We start from the raw sequence: 26,970 nt of genomic DNA, 5'->3' as shown, positions 1-26,970 counted from the left end.
CTTTGAAAAGGTACATTTACGAGGTACTCCATTCTCTAACCAGGTCCATGATTATTTTTATTAAGATATTATTTTACAAATTTAAAGGAAGTGCACAAGACGGACAGGCCGATAAGTGATACAGCACTGTTTAGCTGATTGATCACTGTTGAAAAGCCAGGAAAAAAGGGCAAAATTATTTCAAACGCCAAAAAACGGAGATAAGGCTATAGTAAGGCATAAAACAATGTGAAAACTTTCAAACGCCAAAAAAATAGAGGGCGTAAAAGAATGCTAAAAATTTTGGAGATTAGGCTATAGTAAGGCAGAAAAAAAGGGGCGGGATGCGCTGGGTGCTCGGCTCTTTCTCGGATGTGTGTGTGGGAGGCGGTGGCTGCTTCTCGCCCCGAGATCTCGAGGGCATCTGGGGGGCTGCTCGGCCTTGGGAGGGTGGCCTGGCGCTCCTTGGCTCCCACTCTTTCTGTTGGCGTGGCAGCATCTGTGGGCCCGGGGCGGCTCCTGGGTTGACAGTAGCGGTTTTTGCACATACACTGGTCTACGATGCACTGGCATGCCTTGGGATGTGGGATAAAACTAGTACTGGGCTTAACTTTAGACATGTTGATCCCAAATACCTGCTTTAGGTATTACCACTCACTCCTTCCCCCTGTCCACAGCCACCACCTTTGACAGCATGTAGAAACAAGTGAGAAAAAAAATAAATATTTTTTTTGCCTGTAGTTTTCATTGGGGCCCATACGGTGGTGCACTTTGACTACTCACGGACACCTCATGGTCCAAGGTGAATGGAGGTAAGGCTACAGTAAGACATAAAAAAAGGCAAAAAAACTTTTAAACGCCAAAAAACGGAGGTAAGGCTTTGTAAGGCATAAAAAAGGGCGAAAAAATTTCAAAGACCAAAAAATGGAGGTAAGGCTATAGTAAGGCATAAAAAAGGGCGAAGAAATTTTAAATGCCAAAAAAAGAAGGTAAAGCTATAGTAAAGCAAAAAAAAAAGGCAAAAAAAATTCAAACGCCAAAAAATGGTGGTGAGGCTAAGGCATAAAAAGGGGGAAAAAATTTCAAGCGCTAAAAATGGAGGTAAGGCTAAGTAAGGCATAAAAAATGGCAAAAAAATTTCAAACGCCAAAAAATGGAGGTAAGGCATAAAAAAGGGCGAATAAATTTCACATGCAAAAAATTGGAGATGAGGCTATAGTAAGGCATAAAACAACGTGAAATCTTTCAAACGCCCAAAAAATGGATGTAAGGCGTTAAGCATAACAGCCCGTGTTGTACGGCACTTTGGTTAAAAGCATCTGCTAAATTCAATTGTAGAATTGTAGTAGATAATTACCCACTTTATACCCGAATGAGTTTGTTTAATATTAAAAAGCCCTTAGGCCTGCAGTTAACAGTTATCTTCATGGCTAATAGAATTTGCCCTTTTTAATGAGCATTAGAACAAGGCAACAAACAAGAAGGTCTTTACATTTTTATCATAGTTTTCATACCCGCTCATCCTGTGCCATATAACGTAGGATTAACAAAAAACAATTAATATTAAGACGCACACACACACACACACACACACACACACACACACACACCCACACACACACCCACACACACACCCACACACACACACACACAAACACCTCTTGTCTGTACCTCCTGAGCAGACCACACCTCTGCACCGCAGGTGAGTCTCTTCTATAAACAGTCGAGACTTAATAAGACAGACAAATAGATTTCTGCTACTGACAAACACACACAGAGAAAACGTTTACCCTCTGAACAGGTAAGACACACCCTCAACTCAATTTATATTCATAGATTTAAGTAGGAACTGAGGTTAATGATGGAAAAAACTGTGCAATTTCAAGTGTTCTTTTTGGAGTAAAAGATGTTTTTCTATGTTTTTGCCGGTATGTAGTCCTGATAAATTTTCAAATGTAAAGATTATCATTCATGACAGAGTTCACAATAATGTATTTGCTTACTCTTAAAAAATAGTTAATTATTATCTAAAAGACAGTCTAAATAATCTTTAATATTTCACAAGAATGTACATTTATTTAAATTAACAACAATACATGACTGAATATTATTATTTAGGATTTATAAATATTTTTACTTTATTTTATGACATAATTGTTGAGAGATGGAGAGGTCATTAGCATCACTGCCTCATTCAGATAGAAGGTCTTGAGTTAGTCTATCTTTGTAGACCCTGATACTCGTCAGTCCTTAAGCATGTACACTAAATAACTGTGCCTGTATTCAGAAAGCATCCTCAGGCTAAAAGTAGCTCTTAGTGACGTCATTCTTCAAAAATATTAGACTTGCTCAAATTTTAAGATTTTTCCTTCCTGGTGCAGGTCCTTACATGAATTTACATGACTCTTACTGGAAAGTAAGAGTAAAATAACCATTTACTTTATCATTGGATTTTCTAACCATTTGTCATTGTCATTTTGTAATTTTCTTTGGTGAATCTCTGAGGTGGATTTTCTAAACTTTGGGGAAGTCCATGTCTGTTATTTGGAGTGATTCTTTTCTCACAATTTGATACCGAGCATTGTCATCCATAGCTTTTGGCAACAGTTCTGTTCTGGTGATGTGGTGTCATGGTGGTGGTGAGGAGGTGGTGATGGAATGCTGTGCTGCAATGCTGCTGCTGCATGAATCATCATCATCATGTCCTACTCTTCTTCTTCAAGACTCTCCTCATGATCTGAGGTTGATATTGCTAGAAAGAAAATAGTATAAGAAGCAATTGTTTAAGAAAAACATTTGTGTGGTCATATTAAATCAGATAGCTCCCATGATATATTTTAAACTTTAAAATGTATTTTAAAAAGTTAAACTAAATAAGTTCTGCTAACTCTAATCAAACTTGTTGTCATTGATATTTTAGCCTTGAAAACACTTGTTTTAATTTTTTTACCGCACAGTTAAACGTACGAAGGTTAAGTAAAAAGCAATCTCGCCTCTTATAGGCAGTGTAATCTCCTTTAAACTGCCTTTTGTCCTTAGCTTAGCTTAGCTTAAATTTAGCACCTATGGCTTCTCTCTCCTCCCCTCCGCTCTCCTGCCCGGTGTGTCAGATGTTTAGTTACTCCTCGTCCTCCTTTAGGGACAATGGTAGTTGCATAAAGTGTAGCGTACTGTTAGATATGGAGGCGAGGATCAACAATCTGGAGAAGCGGTTCCGCACCCCTGATACCAAAACTGAAGCTAGCAAGCAGGACCTAGCCGGTGCGGACCGTGCTAGCTCTAGCTTAGCCTCCCCCCGGCCAGCAATGACTGGGTTACTGTCCGTGGTAAGCATAGTCGAAGGTCAAAAAGCCGCTCGGGACACCACCATGTTCACGTCTCAAACAGGTTCTCCCCCCTCCGTGAGGACAACACACTCACCGGGGAACAAACTCTGATAATTGGCGACTCCATAGTGAGAAACGTGAAGCTAGCGAAGTCAGCAGGCATCGTGAGGTGCATCCCAGGGGCCAGAGCGGGCGACATAGAATCAAATCTAAAGTTGCTGGCAAAGAGTAATCGTAAGTTTGATAGGATAGTCCTCCATGTCGGCACTAATGACTCCCGACGTCGTCAGTCGGAAGCAACCAAAGTGAACATTGAATCAGTTTGTGCTTATGCTAAAACAATGTCGGACTCCGTAATTTTCTCTGGTCCCTTACCAAATCTGACCAGTGATGACATGTATAGCCGCATGTCATCATTTAACCGCTGGCTATCGAGGTGGTGTCCAGGAAACGAGGTGGGCTTCATTGATAATTGGAGATCCTTCTGGGGAAAACCGAACCTGATAGGAAGAGATGGAATCCATCCTACTTTGGAGGGAGCATCTCTACTATCAGAAAACATGGCACAGTCACTGTTATGACATCTCATGAATGAGACCATGTTACAGAGGGGGAGTCCTCCACGCCCCTCTGCGCTTGCCTTCGGACAGTTTCCCTCCCACTGCTATTATGATAGCTGTGTTCATCGCCATGACAACTGTTGTGATGGTGATGAATATTATTTTATGGAGACGGTGTCAGTCCCCCGACCCAAATTTCACAATGATTTTAACATAAAATCAAATAAAAGAGCTATCAATTATAAAAATCTGAAAAAAATTAAAATCTCAAATCTAGAAACACCAAAACATAAAACCATTAGATGTGCTCTATTAAATATTCAATCACTGAGATCCAAATCTCTACTAGTAAATGACCTTATCTCAGAAAATAACTTTGATTTATTCTGTTTAACTGAAACTGTCATGTTCTGTTTAGTTTAGTTATTCTGTGTCTTTGTTTTATTCTGAGTCTTGTCTGTGTTTCAGGTGTTTTTGTTTGTGGCTCCACCTCCCAGTGATGTCTGTGTGCTTGGTGGGTGATTGAGTAGCTCCCTCGTGTTTTCACCCAGGTGTGGCCCATTCCCAATCAGGCCTCCTCCACTATTTAGCTGAGTGTTTGGACACAGTATGACGGCTGGATCATTGTTTGTGTGTCTGTGTGATGTCAGGGTCGTTATCTGCTTCCTCGTGTCTGGTCTTGCTCCCTGTTCCAACTCCCCTAAGTTGGATTTGAGTTTTGATTTTGGATTTTGGCTTTTTGAATTAAACATGGACTGGTTCCGAGAACGCTATTCCTGCATCCTGCCTCCTTCTTCCCCTGCATTTGGGTCCACACCAACACCCAATCGTGACAGAATGATCCAGCCACAAGTGGATCCAGCGGAGATAGATTTGGCAGAGATGGACCTGGCTGAAAGGACTGCCTACTGGCAGAGCTACCTACTGGAGGCCAGGGAAGATCTGTGGTATGGATGGGAGAACGAGCCTGTTAGGGATCCCTACAGGGGAACTCGACTGGCTTTGGGAGGACCCCGGAGCCTACAACGAGGTAAAGGTCGGTCGAGAAGGAAGGGTCAGCCCCGCCAGTCTCCTAGCTCCCAGGCTAGCGTCCCTGTCTTACCTAGCTCCCAGGCTAGCGTCCCTGTTTCACCTAGCTCTCAGGCTAGCGTCCCTGTTTCTCCTAGCTCTCAGGCTAGCGTCCCTGTTTCTCCTAGCTCTCAGGCTAGCGTCCCTGTTTCTCCTAGCTCTCAGGCTAGCGTCCCTGTTTCTCCTAGCTCTCAGGCTAGCGTCCCTGTTTCTCCTAGCTCCCAGGCTAGCGTCCCTGTTTCTCCTAGCTCTCAGGCTAGCGTCCCTGTTTCTCCTAGCTCCCAGGCTAGCGTCCCTGTTTCTCCTAGCTCCCAGGCTAGCGTTCCTGTTTCTCCTAGCTCCCAGGCTAGCGTTCCTGTGTCCCCTAGCTGTCAGGCTAGCGTTCCTGTGTCCCCTAGCTGTCAGGCTAGCGTTCCTGTGTCCCCTAGCTGTCAGGCTAGCGGCCCAGTGCCGGCTCCACGCACCCGGCCGCCGCCTGCCCTGCCGCCAGTCCCGGCTCCACGCACCCGGCCGCCGCCTGCCCTGCCGCCAGTCCCGGCTCCACGCACCCGGCCGCCGCCTGCCCTGCCGCCAGTCCCGGCTCCACGCACCCGGCCGCCGCCTGCCCTGCCGCCAGTCCCGGCTCCACGCACCCGGCCGCCGCCTGCCCTGCCGCCAGTCCCGGCTCCACGCACCCGGCCGCCAACGTCGCCGCCAGTGCCGGCTCCCCGCACCAGGCCGCCAACGTCGCCGCCAGTGCCGGCTCCCCGCACCAGGCCGCCAACGTCGCCGCCAGTGCCGGCTCCCCGCACCAGGCCGCCAACGTCGCCGCCAGTGCCGGCTCCCCGCACCAGGCCGCCAACGTCGCCGCCAGTGCCGGCTCCCCGCTTTCCTGTCCCGTATGAGCCCGGCCCGCCGGAGGTCTTCCCGCCTGTCCCGTCTGAGCCCGGCCCGCCGGAGGTCTTCCCGCCTGTCCCGTCTGAGCCCGGCCCGCCGGAGGTCTTCCGTCTGAGCCCGGCCCGCCGGAGGTCTTCCCGTCTGAGCCCGGCCCGCCGGAGGTCTTCCCGTCTGAGCCCGGCCCGCCGGAGGTCTTCCCGTCTGAGCCCGGCCCGCCGGAGGTCTTCCCGTCTGAGCCCGGCCCGCCGGAGGTCTTCCCGTCTGAGCCCGGCCCGCCGGAGGTCTTCCCGTCTGAGCCCGGCCCGCCGGAGGTCTTCCCGTCTGAGCCCGGCCCGCCGGAGGTCTTCCCGTCTGAGCCCGGCCCGCCGGAGGTCTTCCCGTCTGAGCCCGGCCCGCCGGAGGTCTCCCCGTCTGAGCCCTCTTCGCCGGAGGTCTCCCCGCCTGAGCCCTCTTCGCCGGAGGTCTCCCCGCCTGCCTCGTCTGAGCCCTCTTCGCCGGAGGTCTCCCCGCCTGCCTCGTCTGAGCCCTCTTCGCCGGAGGTCTCCCCGCCTGCCTCGTCTGAGCCCTCTTCGCCGGAGGTCTCCCCCGCCTGCCTCGTCTGAGCCCTCTTCGCCGGAGGTCTCCCCGCCTGCCTCGTCTGAGCCCTCTTCGCCGGAGGTCTCCCCGCCTGCCTCGTCTGAGCCCTCTTCGCCGGAGGTCTCCCCGCCTGCCTCGTCTGAGCCCTCTTCGCCGGAGGTCTCCCCGCCTGCCTCGTCTGAGCCCTCTTCGCCGGAGGTCTCCCCGCCTGCCTCGTCTGAGCCCTCTTCGCCGGAGGTCTCCCCGCCTGCCTCGTCTGAGCCCTCTTCGCCGGAGGTCTCCCCGCCTGCCTCGTCTGAGCCCTCTTCGCCGGAGGTCTCCCCGCCTGCCTCGTCTGAGCCCTCTTCGCCCGGCCTGCCGGAGGTCTCCCCGCCTGCCTCGTCTGAGCCCTCTTCGCCCGGCCTGCCGGAGGTCTCCCCGCCTGCCTCGTCTGAGCCCTCTTCGCCCGGCCTGCCGGAGGTCTCCCCGCCTGCCTCGTCTGAGCCCTCTTCGCCCGGCCTGCCGGAGGTCTCCCCGCCTGCCTCGCCGGCTCCGCCTCAGGGGAGGCCGCCGGACTCCTGGTCCCCTGCCTCGCCGGCTCCGCCTCAGGGGAGGCCGCCGGACTCCTGGTCCCCTGCCTCGCCGGCTCCGCCTCAGGGGAGGCCGCCGGACTCCTGGTCCCCTGCCTCGCCGGCTCCGCCTCAGGGGAGGCCGCCGGACTCCTGGTCCCCTGCCTCGCCGGCTCCGCCTCAGGGGAGGCCGCCGGACTCCTGGTCCCCTGCCTCGCCGGCTCCGCCTCAGGGGAGGCCGCCGGACTCCTGGTCCCCTGCCTCGCCGGCTCCGCCTCAGGGGAGGCCGCCGGACTCCTGGTCCCCTGCCTCGCCGGCTCCGCCTCATGGGAGGCCGCCGGACTCCTGGTCCCCTGCCTCGCCGGCTCCGCCTCATGGGAGGCCGCCGGACTCCTGGTCCCCTGCCGCGCCGGCTCCGCCTCAGGGGAGGCCGCCGGACTCCTGGTCCCCTGCCTCGCCGGCTCCGCCTCAGGGGAGGCCGCCGGACTCCTGGTCCCCTGCCTCGCCGGCTCCGCCTCATGGGAGGCCGCCGGACTCTTGGTCCCCTGCTGCGCCGGCTCCGCCTCATGGGAGGCCGCCGGACTCTTGGTCCCCTGCTGCGCCGGCTCCGCCTCATGGGAGGCTGCCTAACTTGGTTTCGTCCCTCCTCCGGGCCCCCGTCCACCCACCCTGGTTTGGTGTTTGGGTGGATAGATTTTTGTTTTGAGCGTTTGGAACCCGCTCCTTAAAGGGGGGGTTCTGTCATGTTCTGTTTAGTTTAGTTATTCTGTGTCTTTGTTTTATTCTGAGTCTTGTCTGTGTTTCAGGTGTTTTTGTTTGTGGCTCCACCTCCCAGTGATGTCTGTGTGCTTGGTGGGTGATTGAGTAGCTCCCTCGTGTTTTCACCCAGGTGTGGCCCATTCCCAATCAGGCCTCCTCCACTATTTAGCTGAGTGTTTGGACACAGTATGACGGCTGGATCATTGTTTGTGTGTCTGTGTGATGTCAGGGTCGTTATCTGCTTCCTCGTGTCTGGTCTTGCTCCCTGTTCCAACTCCCCTAAGTTGGATTTGAGTTTTGATTTTGGATTTTGGCTTTTTGAATTAAACATGGACTGGTTCCGAGAACGCTATTCCTGCATCCTGCCTCCTTCTTCCCCTGCATTTGGGTCCACACCAACACCCAATCGTGACAGAAACATGGCTGTATCAAGATGAATATGTTAGTTTAAATGAAGCCACTCCTCCCAGTCATTTAAATACTCATATGCCACGAGACATAGGCCGTGGAGGTGGTGTAGCAGCTATTTATCATTCCTCTCTCCTAATCTATCCTAAACCAAAGGCCAATTACACTTCCTTTGAAAGCCTGGTTCTAAATTTATCTCATACCGAATCAAAAACCTGCCAGCCAGTCTTATTTGCGATAATTTACCGTCCTCCAGGCCCTTATTCTGAATTTCTATCAGAATTCTCTGAGTTTATATCAAACTTAGTCCTCAGTTCTGATAAAATACTGATAGTAGGAGATTTTAATATCCATGTGGACAAAGATAGTGATAGCCTGAGCTCAGCCTTTATGTCCCTAATAGACTCAGTTGGCTTTTTTCAAACTATTAATGAAGCTACTCATCGTTTAAATCATACTCTTGATCTTGTTCTAACATATGGCCTTGATATTAATGAACTAAAAGTCTACCCTGAAAATCCTCTGCTATCAGATCACTTTTTAATATCTTTTAACATTATCCTAGAGGATCTCGCACTGTGCAATAAAATAGTTACGAGTAGAAATCTGTCCAATAGTGCTGTGGCTAAATTTAAAGAGGCCATTCCTGCTGCCTTAAACTCAGTGCACCATCCAATAAATAACTATGATATTAATTATAACCCTCTCAACTGGATCTGCTTGTCGATAGCTCTGCTAGTCTACTAAAATCCACCTTGGACTCAATTGCCCCATTGAGGGAAAAAAACTATTAAACGTCAGAGGAAAGCTCCGTGGTTTAGCTCTGAAACTCACACACTCAAACAAACAACCCGTAAATTAGAGATAATGTGGCTCTCCAATAAAACAGAGGAGTCACGAATACTCTGGCAAGAAAGCCATAGTAAATACATGACAGCCTTACGACATAGTCGATCTACATACTACTCCTCACTAATTGAAGAAAATAAAAATAATCCGAGGTACCTTTTCAGCACTGTAGCCAGGCTAACACAAAGTCAGAGCTCTATTGAGCCCATGATTCCTCTAGCCCTCAGCTGTGAGGACTTTATGACATTTTTTAACGATAAAATTCACAAGATTAGAGATAAAATTAGCCACTCCCTGCCTTCACCTGGGCCTGCTGTACCATTAAATGTAAATAGGCCTAACCTAAACTGTTTCACACATATAGGACTTCAGGAACTTAACTCTATTATTTCATCCTCCAAACCATCAACCTGCCTTTCAGATCCGATCCCAACTAAGCTGTTTAAAGAAGTTGTTCCCCTAGTCTGCCCATCTTTGTTGGAGACAATAAATATATCCCTATCAATAGGCTACGTGCCACAGTCCTTTAAAGTAGCTGTAATCAAACCCCTTCTCAAAAAACCAACTCTTGATTCCAGCACTTTAGCAAACTACAGGCCTATATCTAATCTTCCTTTTATTTCAAAGATTCTTGAGAAAGTTGTGGCGGCTCAGCTCTGTGACTTCCTTCAAAACAACAACCTGTTTGAGGACTTCCAGTCAGGTTTTAGAGCTCAACACAGCACAGAGACTACTTAAGTTAAAGTAACTAATGATCTACTCTGGGCTTCAGATGAAGGACGACTCTCAGTGCTGGTTTTATTAGATCTTAGTGCAGCTTTTGACACTATAGATCACTATATTCTACTAGAGAGATTAGAGGAATTACTTGGAATCACAGGGACTGCCCTAAACTGGTTTAAGTCCTACCTATCTGATAGGTACCAGTTTGTACACGTGAATAATAAGTCTTCTGTGTACACTAAAGTAAGCTACGGGGTTCCTCAGGGCTCTGTGCTAGGTCCAATCCTCTTCTGTATCTATATGATCCCCCTTGGTAATGTTATGAGAAAATACTGTTAACTTTCACTGCTATGCTGATGATACCCAACTGTATGTATCAATGAAGCCAGGTGAGACAAATCAGCTATCTAAACTTGAGGCCTGTCTAAAGGACATTAGGGCCTGGATGGACCAAAATTTTCTTCTTCTTAACTCAGACAAGACTGAGGTCATTGTACTGGGCCCATGACACCTTAGAGAAACCTATGCTAGCCTAACTGCCCTAGATGGCATTACTCTGGCACGAAGCACAACTGTTAGAAATCTTGGGGTTCTATTTGATCAGGATTTATCCTTCAACTCTCACATAAAACAAACTTCAAGAACTGCCTTCTTTCATCTTCGTAACATTGCTAAAATCAGATCTATCCTGTCTCAGGGCGACGCCGAAAAGCTAGTCCATGCTTTTGTTACCTCTCGACTGGATTATTGTAATTCTCTTTTAGCAGGCTGCCCGAGCAAGTCGCTTAAGACACTTCAGCTTGTTCAAAATGCTGCAGCACTGACTAAAACTAGGAGAAGAGATCACATTACTCCAGTATTAGCCTCTCTGCATTGGCTTCCCATAAAATATAGAATAGAATTCAAGATTCTTCTTCTCACTTATAAAGCCCTAAATGGACAGGCACCAGTCTATCTCAAGGAACTTGTAGTGCCACACAATCCCCCCAGAACACTACGCTCTCAAAATGCTGGACTACTCGTTGTTCCATTTGTCTCTAAAAGTAGTATAGGAGGAAGAGCTTTCAGTTATCAGGCCCCACTTCTCTGGAACCATCTACCAACCACGGTTCGGGGAGCAGACACCCTCTCTACCTTTAAGGTTAGGCTCAAAACATTCCTCTTTGGTAAAGCTTTTAGTTAGGAACCAGCTCATAGCTCATAGTTAAGATGCAATAGGCATAGACTGCCGGGGGGGGGGGGGGGGGGGGGTCTGGCATGCTCGGTTGGAGAGAGGTTGGAGAGGGCTTTAAGAGAGAGGTCATTTAGGTTAGAGAGGGACCGGAGAGGGTCCCATTCCTCTCTCTAACACTCCCTCTATGTCTGCTTCTTCCCTTGTGTGTTTGCTCCTGTACTCCTTCTGGCTTTTGTCTTGCAGGTCCGTGGGATCCTTAGTGTGGAGTTACAGAGTCTCAACAACTCTGTCTCCACCCTTTCCTCTGCACACACCCAACACAGCATAACGTGGATGGCTGTTCATCATAGGAATGGGATCCACACAAGGTTCCTGCTGCTTAACAGAAGGTTTTCCTTGCCGCCATGATGAATTCATGTTGGGTGTGGGATACATATGTATGTGTATATACGTATATATGCATATGTGTGTATCCATAAAATGAAGAGTCCGTCCTTAAGACTGCTCTACTGTAAAGTGTCTTGAGATACCATTGGTTATGATTTGGCGCTATACAAATAAAAGATTGATTGATTGATTGATTGATAAGTTCCTACTTTCATGTAGAGAGGTGGGCTGTTGCTGCTGCTGCTATTGTTGGTGTTGTGGTGGTGATGGTCCAAAAAACTTCAACAAAACACCACAAGGACGAAAAAGAAAAGAGCACAATGTATTTGGTTAGCTTGCATAAAGTAAAGTACAGAAATGTGCATGCTACACAAACATTTGAGATACTGTATGTATGGAATAATTAATGAACATTAATTTGCAGTAACAACTTTAATGCTTCATGTTAACATTTTAATTAATGTAACATTTAGGCTATAGCAGAACATTTATGGATGTATCAGTTTTATTAATTTGACAACAAACATGATTGGCAGCAAAGGACTAACTTATTGTGTGGCTATGAATGTACAGTATGTACACAGCCATTGGCAACAACACTTATGACATTGTGTAAGCAAAGCTGGACTACTTCTTAACATAAAGCTGTTAAAAATGGTGTAAAGTAAGAATAAATATGTGCTCTAAGTTTGTTATAGCACAGAAGTTTGTGGTTAACCTCACTCTCAAATTTGAATGATTAATATATACATATAAACACACTTTATGAATGTGTTTAGAAGAAAATTCCTGAATTCACTTTACACAGACTTAAATGTGCAGTAAACTTTTCTGGTGCTGTGTGGATAACTGAGAGTTTGGGACAAAGTGCCTGGGACTAACTGGGACAAACTTTTTAAAATGTAACACACATAGTTTACACATTCTCACTTACCACTATCACATTTTTTCTTTTCATCCTCTTCTTGTTTTTTTTTTCTTCTTTTCATGAGCCCTGTGGGATATGTCGGCTTCATTTTTTCAGGGACCGGTTGTAATGCCGACGTATCACTGTAATGTGTCCGAGGGGTTTCAAGTTGTGTTGCTGGTATCTGCCGTCTGTCGGGGCCCCTACTAGCAACTAGCCAGTGACTACTCAGAAAGGGCTTATTGATGCACTGTCGCTGCTGCGTCTCATAGCAGTTTCATTATTTTGTCATTTAAATTGACTGTCAGCCATCTCTCGGGGGCCCCCTTTAGCTCAGGGCCCTAGGCACTTGCCTGTGTTGCCTACCCTGTTGCAACGCCTCTGGTGATTAGTCAAACTTGATTTACATAACGCTTTATCCCTACACTGAAGTAGTCCCAAAGCGCTTTACATATCAGCTCTTTCACCCAGTCACATATCAATAGGACAGCAGCCATGCAAGGTGCGAGTCGACCACTGGGTCAACTCAGGGTTCAGTGTCTTGCCCAAGCACACTTCGACACATAGTCAGGTACTGGGATCGAACCCCGAACCTCTCGATCAGAAGACGACCCTCTACCACCTGCACCATCATAAGACAAGGCCATTTATGTCAACAACAAGCAGGTGATCCACCCCCTGAACAGTGCAGTAAATGAGCATATACAATTCTAAAACATTCACACAAGTAACTCATTGAGTGCCATTCACGTCTATAGACGAATTGTGTTTTTCGGCTGGGGTTGCTAGGAGACAGTGTGACGAAGCTCTCTGTTGAATATCTAATTTGTACAATTATGTAGTGACCAACTGGTGACATGTAGGTGGCAGTAGCTCACCTTTGGATGAGAGATCACCCGTAATGGGCAGAGCTCAGAGGGAGAGGAAAGGAGTTTACAAGACAGAAAATGGCGCTATGAGAGTTGATGCTGAAGTTCCCAGCAGCTCACAGCAGCTCAAACTCGACCAGAGCATGTGTGGAACTAAGTGGACTATTGAGAGTGTCACAATGGTGAGATAAAACAATCAAAAAACGGGGCAAGCAGTGAGACTCGGCATGTCTGGGATGAGGAGGAAGTTGCGTGTGTGGGAACTAACAGGGGGAGAGACTTGGAGGACGGACAAAATACAGTAAAAAATCAATACAACTCTGACATAGAGAGCAAAATAATAATAATGTTGCCATCAATAGCCCGGTATCAGTGTTGTTTTTGTAGTTTTATAGAAGGAAACCAATCTTGGGGTGTCCCTAAAGCAAAAAAAAAAAAAAAAAAAAAAATCGCTTCAAAGTAACTAATAGGTAAAATTGTATGACATAAAGAATTTACAGAAATACTTTCAAATAAGGAAGCATGTTCTCACTCGACTGTGTTGTTACTGTACACAGGTTTAGTTCACTAAAAACATGAAAAAGTATGGCTTAGTAGTTGTCAGTTGAAAATGACATGTTAACACCTTGCAGCTGACTCATGCCATCATCATGTTTCTGTTATTCCTTTGTCCACATAGTGTCATTTGACCCATGTCTTTGACAGGTGTGGATTTACCGGTTTAGTTTTACTGTGACATGAATACCCTTATTCAAAGGAAAGGTCTCCAGACAAACAAACCAGATTTGGCAAAAATAAATAGAACTATTCTAATGAGGCAACCAAAATGCTGACTGAAGCACAAGAGGTGATGTTATGAAGCAAATTCCAGAATTTTATTAAACACAACCTTGGATGAGAATAATGGATAAAAGATTTTGATTTTTGCACATTTATTTGATGCGAGCAGATTTCGTCCAATGACAGGTGGCACAATTAGTTAGTGCTATTTTTTCACATCAGTAGTCAGAGTGGGACGCTAATCTCTGTAAATTCTTCTTAGTTACAAATTAACTAGAATGTACCTTTGTGATCATTGAAGTGAGATGGAAATTCCTCTTGTGTGCCTGAGTGTGTCTGATTAAACAGGCGTAACTGGGATAGTTAGCATGCTGGCGTTACAAGTCACAGTGGAATTTGCATCATACATCAGCAAGCCACCATAAAAATGAACTTCAAATGGATTTTTTTACTTTGTATTAACAGAAAATTAAGCATTATTGAAAATGATACTGTTATTGAGAACCTGTTAAAATACAATAAAATGTCCCATGATTCTGTTTAAAATTATTTTTTTAAAAGGTACCCCTGCTGTGGGGTCAGAAATCCATAAATATGTTTTCATGTGTTTCTTATAACTGAATGTGTTGTTAAAAAAGCATGATAAATTGTTATTTTAAACAGATATTCTAATCTACTAGCTGTTTACATACTGACTTTCATGAATGTTGTTAAAATGCCCAATTTTGCCGAATTAAATAATTCGGAATTTAAGTATTCTGGTTTGTGTTTAAATGGAAATAGTAATTCCGTATTGAAGTTTACATAGAAACACGTCCATTCGCATTTATTGAATTCTGCTTTAGGTCTTGGAAAATACAAAAAAAATAACAGATAAACATACAAAATGACATAGGAAAGAAACGACACCAAAAACACACACACTGAGATAGAATAATTTAAATAATACTGAAAACACACAAAATACAAAAAAATATACTGAATAAGAAAATGAACAGACAGACAACAAAATACACAAAATGACACCAAAAACCTACAAAAATGGTGATAGAAATGATCTTGATTAGAACAAAAACTGTAAATACAAGGGTCCTGCGATAAAAATAAATCTATTCAGGAGGCGCTAAATACTCTTTCATTCCACTTATTTACAATATAAGATTCTATAAAATGTGTGTTATCACTCATTCATTTCATCATTATTCTCTATAGCTGTTTTTTCATAGTATTCTGAGCAATATGTAGTAGTCGGACAAAAGAGGTACTTGCAGTCAAATGTAAGAGAAAAGGGGGTACTAGAGTCAAAAAAGTTGAGAACCACTGGTCTAGGGGTTTGGAAGGGTTCTGATTGGACAGGGGCGAATGCAGCATTATCACATCTATTGGGAAAAAAAACACATGAAGAACCTTTTCTTTTTGTCCACAAAGTACATGACCCGGAAATACACATTCCGCGATATCTTTAGCTCTGCAGCACTTAGAAGTCTCTAAATCCTCTGAAATGTCCGTGAGGAGGTTCTGTGCCCAACACCAGCTAAAGCAAAAAGGACACGTTTCGGATGCACATTTGGAAGCAGTGATCTTCTCATGCCGAACTTCCGTTAGCATAGCCGTTAGCGTCGGATGAGAGTACACTTTCGGGTCACGTACTTTGGCAAATCGGTAATGGAGAAAATGAATAAAGGTGTTTGTTTTCCGTTTTTCGTTTTCTGTACTGAAGCAAAAGAGCTTGAATTTGAAAAAGAAGGCGCTTTCTGTTTTTTCATTTTGGTTTTGGAAACAATTATCAAATAATTAGTGTTTTTTTCGTTTTTCATGTTTTTGTTACATATTAAAAAACGAATGAACGAATGATACACGGATTCCCTGGTTAGCCAAAACCGGAGCGTTTAGTTAGACTTTAAAAAAGTTGGAAAAGTTTCAGGTTGACAAATCTCTGTTGTCAATATCAACAACAAACTGGAGTGGTTGAGCAACACTAAGGCCGTCTTTAGGAAAGGACAGAGCAGGCTGTTTTTCCTGAGCAGGTTCAGATCCTTTAGTGTTTGCAACAAACTCCTGAAGTCCTTCTACCAGTCTGTGGAGGCCAGGGCACTGTTCTATGCAGTGGTGTACTGGGGGTGCCATCAAGGCTGGTGAGGCAAACAAATTTATTAACTGAACCTGGACTCTCTGGAGGCAGTAGCATAGAGGAGGACTCCTATCACCCACTCTATGAGGTGCTGTGGACCATGGGCAGCTCATTCAGCCAATGCATCATCCTACTACAACTCAAGATGGAGTGTTTCAGACATTCCTTAGTGTCCACAGCCATCAGTCTGTTAAATTCCACTGTTTAACTCATGAAACAGTCACGACACCTACATCCCCCCAACCCAATTCCTTCAACTTTCACTTACACATTCCTGTCTGTCCTGTTTTTTTTTTTTTTGAACTATTGTCTATGTTGTTATTTTGTTTCTTACTGTCTGCTCTTTTTTAATTGTTTTGCTGTAACAATTGAATTTCCACTTGATAAAGGTATATTCCATTCTATTCTTATAGATATTGTATTGTGTCTGTTATCACCTCTGTTTCATTTGCTGGTTTGCAACACTGTCTGTGACCTAACAAACTCATGAACTAGGAGGACTAAAGTCAGCAGTAAAATCATGGCACTCAGCAAAAAAAAACAAAAAACAAAAACCCTTTCAGAACTGTTCCATAACCTGCTATTAAAGAAGGCAAAATTCATTATGTCTGACACCACTCACCCCCTGGACTCAGAATCTCAGCACCTGCCCTCTCGTCCCCCACTCAGACAACCATCAGTTAAAAAAAAATAATCTTTCATACCTATCTCTAAAATCTCTTTGCTCAACTCTTTACAATACAGGGAGCAGAGGTGTGGTCTGCTCAGGAAATACAGACAAGAGGTGTGTGTGTGTGTGTGTGTGTGTGTGTGTCAACTTTCATGTAGTTTTCATTGGCCACGTTAACATGGCAGCTTTAATTCCTCTTTAAAGCAGATTAAAATTTATTTTCTCTCTAACCTGACCTTGTAAACACTTAATTCCTAATGCTAATTTAATTTCAAATTAAAGTTAATCCCGAATTAGGTGACTGGTTTATTCCATTTTTAATTCCGAATTAAATTTTTCCTCTTTCTTGTAAACAGTTACAATATTTGAAGCCACTTTAAGTTAATTTCGGTCGTTTTGCGCATGTGCGACTTGCGGCGATGACGCGTTTGGTGACGACATAATCCAACATGGCCCCTCAGACTAGAGCCGACATAATAAAAATAATACAAAGAGCCTTAAAAGACATGGATCTATTGAAAAAAGGGGATGGACGGAGGCATAATTGTGTGCACTTTCACACGGACACGTGGACATATTAAACACACACGAAGCTCAGCAAACGGAACAGGCTTCACCGGACGGGTAATACTAAAACACGGAGACGGGAGAAATGCGTCCCCATACTGCTGCACAGGCTGTAATATCATCAAGTTTATAATTGTAACAGTTGTTAGAGCTACTATCTTTACCAGGAAGCAAATATTTATTGCTGGTTATTGTTTTCTGGAGTTTTACTGAGCTTTATTTACCGGTGATTCATATATCTCCCGCTCCGTAAAACAAAGTGTGTTATTGTTGAGCTGCTGCTTCAAAACTACAATCAAAATAAAGGTGAAAACACTTCTCATGTGGTCTTCTGTGTTGGAGCTGACAATAAAAGGTTTGTTGTGTGTTTTTCCTGACAGACGTGATACGTCATGTTCTCCCCTTGTCCAATCAGAGCCTGCTCAACCCCAAGACCTAAAACAGAATAAACTAAAGCCGAATACACCGGTTTTCCATGTAAACCTCAGTTCGGGAATTACTATTTCCATATAAATACAAAGAAGAACACTTTATTTCCGAATGATTTAATTCAGAATAACTAATTCCACATTAAAAAAACATCATGTAACCGTGGCCAGTGCTACAGGACTAATTAGATAAGGTTGTTGTGGAGCATCGAGCTTAGAAAAACTGAAGGTGGCCCAAGGAAAGGTTTATGGATGCAGTGATCAAAAATATATACAAGAGATGGTTTGTGTTTCCAATGACGAGACAAACAACAAGCAGAAATAAAGGCAGATGACTTGCTGTGATGGGAAATGCTGAAAAAAAGGGGATGCATTGATACCTTAACCCATTTATGGCCATAACCAACTTTAAATCCTGCTAATTCCTACAGTATGTGACAGTTTTTCGTTGTTGTATAGACTCATTTGTGTTTTCTTCTGCTTCCTTTTTATAGATTGGACTGTTTCTCCTGTTCTATGTCTGCAGTTATGACTCGAGTGAAGATTTTTTTATTTCTGCTCAGTTTCACTGCAGTTGGAACTCTTTTAGAAATCTACCACCCACATTACTTTACTTTGCTGAACGTTTCTACCTGGAATAACTTTTCTACTGCATTTTTTTCCAAAACACCCTCCCCACATCTAATTATTGTCATCCCAACAAACAGTACCACCACCACAAAGAAACCGCGTTTGTGTTTTTGTGAAAACTGCCTAACAGAAGATCAAGGGTTGCGTAAAGATCGCTTGGATACTTTTGTTGAGCCACTTTTGTCGAAGAACTATAAACTGTCACAGGACAATTATAACTGGTGGAGGGTAAGTGGTTCCTCTGCTCAAACATATCACGAAGTCTGCAGCTTTTACTATTCTTGTCATCAATGTTTTTTTTTATGACATTTTCTTTACTTTTTGGTGTATTTTAGCACTTACAGGGGGAAAAGGGCAGCTTCAGCAGTTTTGAAACGACAGTAGAGAGGTTGTTTCAGTTGTTCCCTCCAGTGCCAGATATTGCTGAACCTAAGTCAGACAAATGTAGGACTTGTGCTGTGGTGGGGAATTCACCTAGACTGAGAGGAGCCAATTATGGAGAGATAATAGATTCAAAAGATGTCGTCATAAGGTAAAGTAAAATATTGTTTTTCTCCTTTGTAAAGCGTCTTTGATTTGTATAAATATTACATTTAATTTGTACTTGGATGTGTGTGACTAGAATAAATAATGGTCAGGTTCACGGCTTTGAAAAAGATGTTGGGACGAAAACGACTCATCGAGCCATGTATCCAGAGAGTGCTCAGAATTTAGACAACTCTACTCATCTTTTGTTGTTTGCATTCAAAATGCTTGATCTTCAATGGCTCTTGGAGGCCTCTACAACAGGATTTAACGGACGGTAAGTAAAGATTAGCCCTGTTTTAACTGCATAACAAGGCGCTTCATTGTGTAACTTTTCCCAATTCAGAGCTCAGCACACGACTTTTACCTTCCATGCTTTTACCTACAAAGACATAGTGTCTTTTCTTCTGGGTCGTGGAACAGTTGTTCAACCAAACTTGAGGAAGTGATGTGTGAATGTGTGGCCAAGAAATCATATTAATTCTCTGTCCTATCTGCAGTGAAATTGTTTGTCATGATGATAAATCAGAGTTGATTGTTTAAGAAAAAGCTCCCCTGGTGTTTAAAACCATATTGTAATGGTGGATTTAGAGTTACCTCTAATGGTGTTCTCCGCTGCACTGTGAAATTAATGAAACAGACATGAGTTGATGAATTAATAAAAATGGATTTATTCTACAACTAAAATAAACCAATACAATTGTTTGAGAAGAATGTTTGGCCCCCCGTCCCGAGCAAGATCATTTACTGAGAGGACAAGAGAGCGACCACCAGCTTCGGAGTTCACAGCAAGAGAGAGAGAGAAAGAACCTGAAACAATGATATTCCTGCAGTCTCCCCCTCCCCTTTCCCCCTCCACCAAAAGGAACTGTTTGCATTAAAACAAAAGGGGCAAAAGGAGATACAGTCCATCCCTGTGGATGTGTGTGTGTGCGTGTGTGTGTGTGCGTGTGTGTGTGTGTGTGTGTCTGTTGTGGATGTGTGTGTGTGTGTGTGTGTGTGTGCGTGTGTGTGTGTTGTGGGTGTGTGTGTGTGTGTGTGTGTGTGTGTTGTGGGTGTGTGTGTGTTGTGGATGTGTGTGTGTGCGTGGGTGTGTGTGTGTGTGTTGTGAGTGTGTGTGTTGTGGATGTGTGTGTGTGTGCGTGTGTGTGTGTGTGTGGTTGTGTGTGTGTGTGGTTGTGTGGTTGTGTGTGTGTGGTTGTGTGTGTGTGTGGTTGTGTGTGTGTGTGTGTGTGTGTGTGTGTGTGTGTGTGTGTGGTGTGTGTGTGTGTGTGTGTGTGTGTGTTTTGAGTCTTTTGATATGTATAAGATAAGATGTGTGAAGGAGAATGGCTACCCCCAAGAAGAAGAAGAAGAAGAAGAGAAACCAGGCACAGAGTTAAAAAGCAAATTATCCCCTTAATCATACACACATGACAAATATAAATGTATCATTAAACATTATTAGATAATTTTCTACGACAATATATACATGTAAAACAACTTGGGCATATACTGATTGTGTGATCAGCAAATATAAAAATGTTTGTGGTACTCAGAGAAATTACAGAAAAAAAATGGGATTTTAAACCTAAACATCTGACAAGGGCTGGATGATCAGAATCAGAATCAGAATCAGCTTTATTGACCAGGTACAGTTTAGAACAATACGAGGAATTTGACTAGGTAGTTGCAGTGAAAGGAGACACATCAACACACCGGAGCAGCCATTTGCGGCGCCCACATATTTAGGTGAAAAAAGGGATCAATAACAGGAGGAGAGGAGGGGTGAGGGGAAAAAAAACTGCCAGTTTGAAACTGATTTCCCTAAACAGAGAAAGCAGTGTGAAACCAGGAAAAAAACCGCCTCTGCAAACATAAATGTAAGCATGACACAGTCAAACAACTCGAGACAAGGCATGTAGGAAGGGTTGGGTGGGAGGTTGGCTGGGGGAGGGGGTCAGGTGGGAAGAACAACAGGAGTCCAGCCGTTTGGGGACATAGGCGTGCTGCCAGTCGGCGCTGCAACCACGCCTCCATGCAGCTGTGGATGGGGAGGTGGGGAAAGATGGCCGACGAGGCATTTGAAGTTGAAGACCTGTAGCTGCGTTACTGATGACCAGATGACGTGTGGAAAAGTTCAGCATCAACAGTTCCAGGAGGAATGTAGGGAAGGAGCGGGGGGAGGGAGTGGGGGGTAAGAGCCGCCGTCTGCAGAAACTTCCTGGTGATAAGAGTTGAGACAACCTTGGCTTTAGCCTTGGCAGCTGGGGAGCCGAAAGGGAGATAAGCAATGTGATTTGATACAGGCTATGTTAATTTCCAATAGCCTTCTGTCCTGGGTCTCTCTGCTGTAATCCAATGAGTGGCCTAGTTTCCACTTCCAAGCCGGGTCTCGAACTTCTCCCAGTTGTTATCCATAACACGTAGACGATCCAAAAGCAGCTCCTGCTTGCTTTTGATATCGATCAACACATGAGTCTGAGTGTTCAGAGCCCTGCTACATCCTTCAGAAATCACTGGCAGCTTTTCCAAAACAGTCGCCAGCGTAGTACGGACTTTTCGATAGATTAGGAAGCCACCAGTTCCGATCAGCAGCATGCCTACTATCATTATTCCAATCATGTAGATGTCCTCCACGTCTTCCACGGAAAGGATGGACAGACACACAACTCGCCACTTGTTCCAAGGGTCAAGTGTGTATCCAGCCGCAAACGTCCCGCTTGGACATGCGGGGTCACCACCCCCTGGTTCTTTGCGTCGAAAAAAATCTGATCGATAGCACTGAGAGACCAACTAATTAATTCCATTATTCCGGTTTTGGATGAGTTGCAGAGAGAGGCTCTTGTTAGTTTCACAAGACCTGACAAAGCAGCAGCTAGGAGAGAGATAAGACGGAAGGGAGGGAGAAACAGAGAATGCGACTGACCTCGTCGAGAGAAGCAAGAAGAATGTAGATGTAGATGTAGACCAATTATCATAATTAATTATGTTTTATTAAAATGAGTATGTTTTGCTTGTAACAACAACACACTGGACTGAGAACAATGACAAACCCTGGTTCACAGCCGAACTCGGGAGACTCATGCTGGAGGAGTTCAAAAGTGCAGACAGAAGCTGTGTTTCCATTACCCTTGGAAATGGGCAAAATATAAATAGGTAACAGCTGGTGATAGAAACACCTGAATTTCGAAATAAAACACTCAAATATTGCTAAAAAGTGGTTATGCTTTCATGAGGAGGTATTTCAGACATTTCGATATTGAAATGTGTCGCAAAAGCGCTATAGAAACACTTTTTTCCGCAAATACACATAACAGAACGTTACGTATCTGGTCACATGACCATTTCTTTTTGAGAAAACATGGTGCAGTACATGTAAACAGAAGAGGAGACTGGGTCATTTCTTAGCATTATACTTTGAAATTATTACTGCCACATTAGACGTGAAACAACAAAGGAATACAGAGTGTTCTAAGGAGGTTTGGAACGTCGGTTTTCCTGCAGCGAAGTCTCGTGGGATGAGATTTCACGGGTGTTACGAGTCTCAAGCCCAAAACAACGTTTAATGGAAACACATTCAAAGCGCAATTATACTTTGTCGATTTTTAGAAATGTTGTTTTTATTTTGCAAAAATCTGTAATGGAAACCCAGCTAATGTCAGTTGTGCCTGGTTTTTTTTTAAAATTAGGGACAAAACTACCACCAATTTGCATTGTATCTGGTAATAATAAAAATGCATTGGATTTCATATAGCGCTTTCCATAGTCACTCATAGCGCTTTACATTGTGTTATTCATAATAATCTATTATTTTAGCAGTCATATCTCCTTCACAAATAAATGAGGGTAGTAGCCACTAACTTACTAAACATATACTGTAATTTATGAAAATACTTTTTACATTTAATGCTGTTTCCTACAGGTCATATGCACCAATTATATCCAGAATAAATGCTAATAAAAATTTGGTGAGTACCTACAATTGTTTTTAAAAGAACACCTTTATTCCACAATGATCGCGAGTAGTTGGAAATAAGTCTTTATGTTTGGTTCCTAACAGGTGATGGTGGTCAATCCAGCTTTCATGAGATATGTTCATGACAAGTGGCTGGCTCGGAAGGCCAGCTATCCATCTACTGGCATCATGACTGTGGTTCTTGCACTGTATATTTGTGATGAGGTAAGAACTTTTAATGCCACAAAAATCATCGTAATGGTCTTTCATACATTTAGGTCTAGATTAGAAGTTCTTAAAATATCTGACTTCACAATCCAATATCACCCTGCCTGAATAACGAGATACAAACTTAGAGAATTTAAAACTTACTTAAAAGAGTATTGGACATTGTGTACTTTTTCTGGGTGTGACTTTGTTGTTGTTCTTTCGATGCTGTTCTCGACTTGAATCACAGTGAAATTTACCTGGTTAAATTATTATTTTAGATATTATGAGATGTCTATCATTTCTATAGATGTTTTCCTCCTCTGAATCACAGATCTCTAGTCATCACGTCACTAAGTTCTTTTTTTTATTATTTGCTCTTGAGCCGACCAATCCTTCATGGACTGTCCCATGGACCCATTTACATACTGTGTTTGCATCTCAATGCAAAGGAGAATCCTGAGCTACAGGTCAAACCTGTTTATATCAACTTTTTTTTCTGAAAGTCAGAATTTCAAAGACAAGAAACATATTTTCTCTACAACTTCCTTATAGTGATCACAGAAATAGAGCTTGTCAGGGAAAGACTTGCATGGTGTTCATCTGCAAATCGATTTAGACTAAGGTTTGTCTTCCAAACAAACATTTCAGGAGCTGTTGTTACCTGACACGTTTCAACTGTTGTTTGCAGTATTCTTCAGAGGCATCAGCTGATCGCTGACCCTTGTCCTTCTGAGTTGTTTCTGGGCGTAATCAATCTTGACCGACCTGTCAAAAAGAACTTAGTGAAGGGATTACTAGAGACCTGACAAACCTGTCAGGTCGACCACCAGAAGTGGCTCTTAAAAAACAAGTACTATTATTACAAGTTTTATGTTATATCACACTTTTAATGGTGGACAAAGTACTCCTCTAACAAACAAATAAAGTAATTTATTGTTTTTAACAGACTTCAACAGATGTATGAATCTGTGAATAGGACTGGATCCACATGCCTATCCTCTGAACATCTGAATCAGTGTGGATGTGAGCGTACATGTACACGCCCCTATTTACATATGGAAATCATATTGAAATGAGAGTGGCACCGGGATTCCTCTCAGTATGATCAGAAAAAGCTGCAGCTCTTATCCCCAGTAACAGAGGAAAGAAAAGATTTTTGAAATTATTAGAAAGGCAGTAACATGTAAGACAGAGATGATTCAACAATGAAGATACTTGAATAATAGAAACACAGTTTGTGTGATAGTTGACTGTATGTAGGTGTATAGTGGTGTCCTAGCAGTTAAGGAAGCGAGCTTGTAATAGGAGGGTCACCTGTTCAAATTTCACCTGTACCATCACTGTGGGATGTTGAAAAGGTCCCTTAACCCTAAGTTAAGTGACTGCCCACTGCTCCTCTAGGATGAGTTAAATGCAGAGATTGAATTGCTCCCTGGGGACAAAATAAGTTTAAAGTGTAAAAAAAAATGATACTCAACATCACAGATACTTGAATATAGTACTTAATTACAGTACTTAAGTAAATGTACGGTCAACCACCTGTAAATACACACACTAATATTTTTCTTTTTTTTCCCCTAGGTGCATGTGTTTGGTTTTGGAGCAGACACCAAAGGCCACTGGTCTCATTACTGGGAGCCACAAAGTAAAACACCAGTAAATTCAGTTCATCCTGGTTCTTTTGAATACTCAATTATTGAGCAGCTCGATAAGCAAGGAAGACTAAAGTTTCATAAAGGGATTTGATTTATATGTTTATTTATGGGTTAAGTGTTTCAGTGTGCAAAATGAACATGATTTGACACCAACAAACTATATCAAAGCTCTTATAGTTTGAAAGGATGGGGGATTTTAAACTGTGAAATAACAATACAACATTTAAAAAGAAACCAATGATAATGAGATAAGAACAATTGTTCATGAAGTGAAAACAAATAAAAAAAATTAAAAAAAAGGAAAATCCTCGAAAGTTAGTAGTGATAATAATGATTGTATTTACCAATGCTATTTTTATTTTGATAACTGTTTTTTTTTTGTGGTCATTTTAAGTTTGTCAGGGCCAAGCAGAAACAGAAACATGGATAATACTGCCACCTAGTGGAGGGGTGGTGGTTTCCACACTTGTGGATTGGGATCTTTGTGTGTATACTCTATCTGAGCAAAACTGTATTGCATTTGTTTCCAAAATAAATTCATATGCCGGCCTATCCACAAACGTACTTTACACACTTCACAAGCACGAATAAAGATTTGCACATGATAATTCATGATAAATCTCTCACAGCAAAATATGCAATAGCAACATTTGTCCAAAAGCAATATTGTAAGCATTTTACGTATGACACTGAAAGAACGCAAGATGCTTACAGTTTGTTCTGCCCAGTTGGCGTGCACTGTAGCTTTTCCCACTCAACGTTCTTGAAGCCAAAATAAGGTGCTTAGGGGTGCTTCCATCTTGCAAATTTGACATCATTTGGAACCAGAGTCTGTGCAGTAGGGTCCAGCAGGAAGAGCCCTGGTAACCCGCCCCCGCCCATTTAACGTTAACTTACTTACGCAAGCCCAGCTATGTCAAGAACATAACTATCTTTCCCGCTGGAAATTATACCAATGGCTTGTTCAGATCATAGAAGTTAGTACAAAACCACAATATATTTCAACACAAATATCTAGATATATGACGTCTCGGCTTTCCTTCACGACGCAACTGATATTCACAAAGAGAGCTACGCAAGATCCGTGGCTGTCAATCAGTCATGTATGACTTCAAATAACTTATTTAAAACAAACTTCCCAGAAAAATGAGCACTTGAACACAATGTAGGGTTATAATAACTAATGATTACAGCATTTATCTCCCTGGTCCAGTATAAGAATTCATATCAACTGTCAGACTACAACTATAATTTAGCAGTAATTATTTCATCTCCTTCCAAAATCACCAGTTTTACAGATATGTAAATTAATAATTTGAAAAGAAGGTTACCAAATACAATAATCAACAGCAATCTATGATCAGCTGAATCTATACACATGATCAGTGTGAGTGAGTGATGTCAGTGTTTCTCAGGTGAGTGTAATATGATGAGTGAGTGAAGTAGTGTTGTGTTCAAGACCACACTATCCGAGACCAAGACTTGCCCGAGACCAGAATGCACCGAGACCGAGTCAAGACCAAGACCATAAACATTTTTTTTTCAATTTAAAAAAATATATAAATAAATAAAATTATGGCAAGGTTCAACAGTTAAATAACATTCTCTCTTTAATTTTAGTTTATTTTAAATACATTTGACGTACAAAAAAGGTGCCTGCAAAAAATTAACTAAAATATTAAAACTACTACTGCTACTGATAAATTCACAATTATTCTACATATTTGAAAACAAGATTTTTATGTCAGCTGAATGTACAGCAAGTGTTTAAAAGCATTTCTGCCAAGAAATAATGATTCTTGATTCTGATTCTTTCAGTTGTTCGGGTTTAACAGGTCACAGAGTTCACAAGATAATTTTTTAGTTTGAAAAAGCCTTTACACAGGTTATTTTTATTAATTCACTTAGTTTAATTTGGTTGCTGTAATATAACTAGGATATTCAATTAACAAAGGTTTCCAACTGTAACTGTAAAAGTGAAACTTTCTGAAATAAAACTACAAACAAGTTGTCATCAGTGTAAAAAACATAGATCTACAGGTAGATGTGAAACTAAATAAAACAAACTCAAACCCTGGAACAATCATGTAACAAATTAATCAATAGTTCTTGTTGAGAATTATTATTATTATTCTGGATACAGTGGAAACAGAAACTATAAAAAATAATTATATTGTGAACCTGTTTATATTGTGGGGAACATATTATATACATACATGTAATTGGAGTCTAAAGACACAAAAAAAACACTTTAAAAAGAAAATAGACTAATATAAGACCCCTTTACAGTTATTTGAGTCATTCTGTGCTAGTGCAACTCTGCGGCGATGACGCGCTGATGACGACATAAACCAAGATGGCGGCGGCCCGGACTACAGCCGACATTATATAATAAAGCCTTAAAAGACATGGATATAATGAAAAGAGT

At 43.0% G+C, this 26,970-nt stretch overlaps 1 protein-coding gene across 1 annotated transcript; it reads left to right on the top strand.

The window, feature by feature from the left end:
- Positions 1 to 1,651: 1,651 nt before the first annotated feature.
- Positions 1,652 to 24,734, top strand: LOC114472689 (CMP-N-acetylneuraminate-beta-galactosamide-alpha-2,3-sialyltransferase 1-like). Its single transcript, XM_028462008.1, has 7 exons — positions 1,652 to 1,681; positions 18,080 to 18,443; positions 18,551 to 18,747; positions 18,838 to 19,017; positions 22,645 to 22,690; positions 22,783 to 22,902; positions 24,469 to 24,734. Exons 2-7 carry the CDS (start codon positions 18,102 to 18,104, stop codon positions 24,631 to 24,633), a joined length of 1,050 nt encoding a protein of 349 aa, XP_028317809.1. The 5' UTR covers positions 1,652 to 1,681; positions 18,080 to 18,101; the 3' UTR covers positions 24,634 to 24,734.
- The last annotated feature ends 2,236 nt before the right edge of the window (positions 24,735 to 26,970 follow it).

The sequence above is a fragment of the Gouania willdenowi genome, chromosome 11 (assembly GCF_900634775.1).
Source record: "Gouania willdenowi chromosome 11, fGouWil2.1, whole genome shotgun sequence".
Classification (NCBI taxonomy): Eukaryota; Metazoa; Chordata; class Actinopteri; order Blenniiformes; family Gobiesocidae; genus Gouania; species Gouania willdenowi.
This window is presented reverse-complemented; position numbering and strand designations above follow the sequence as displayed.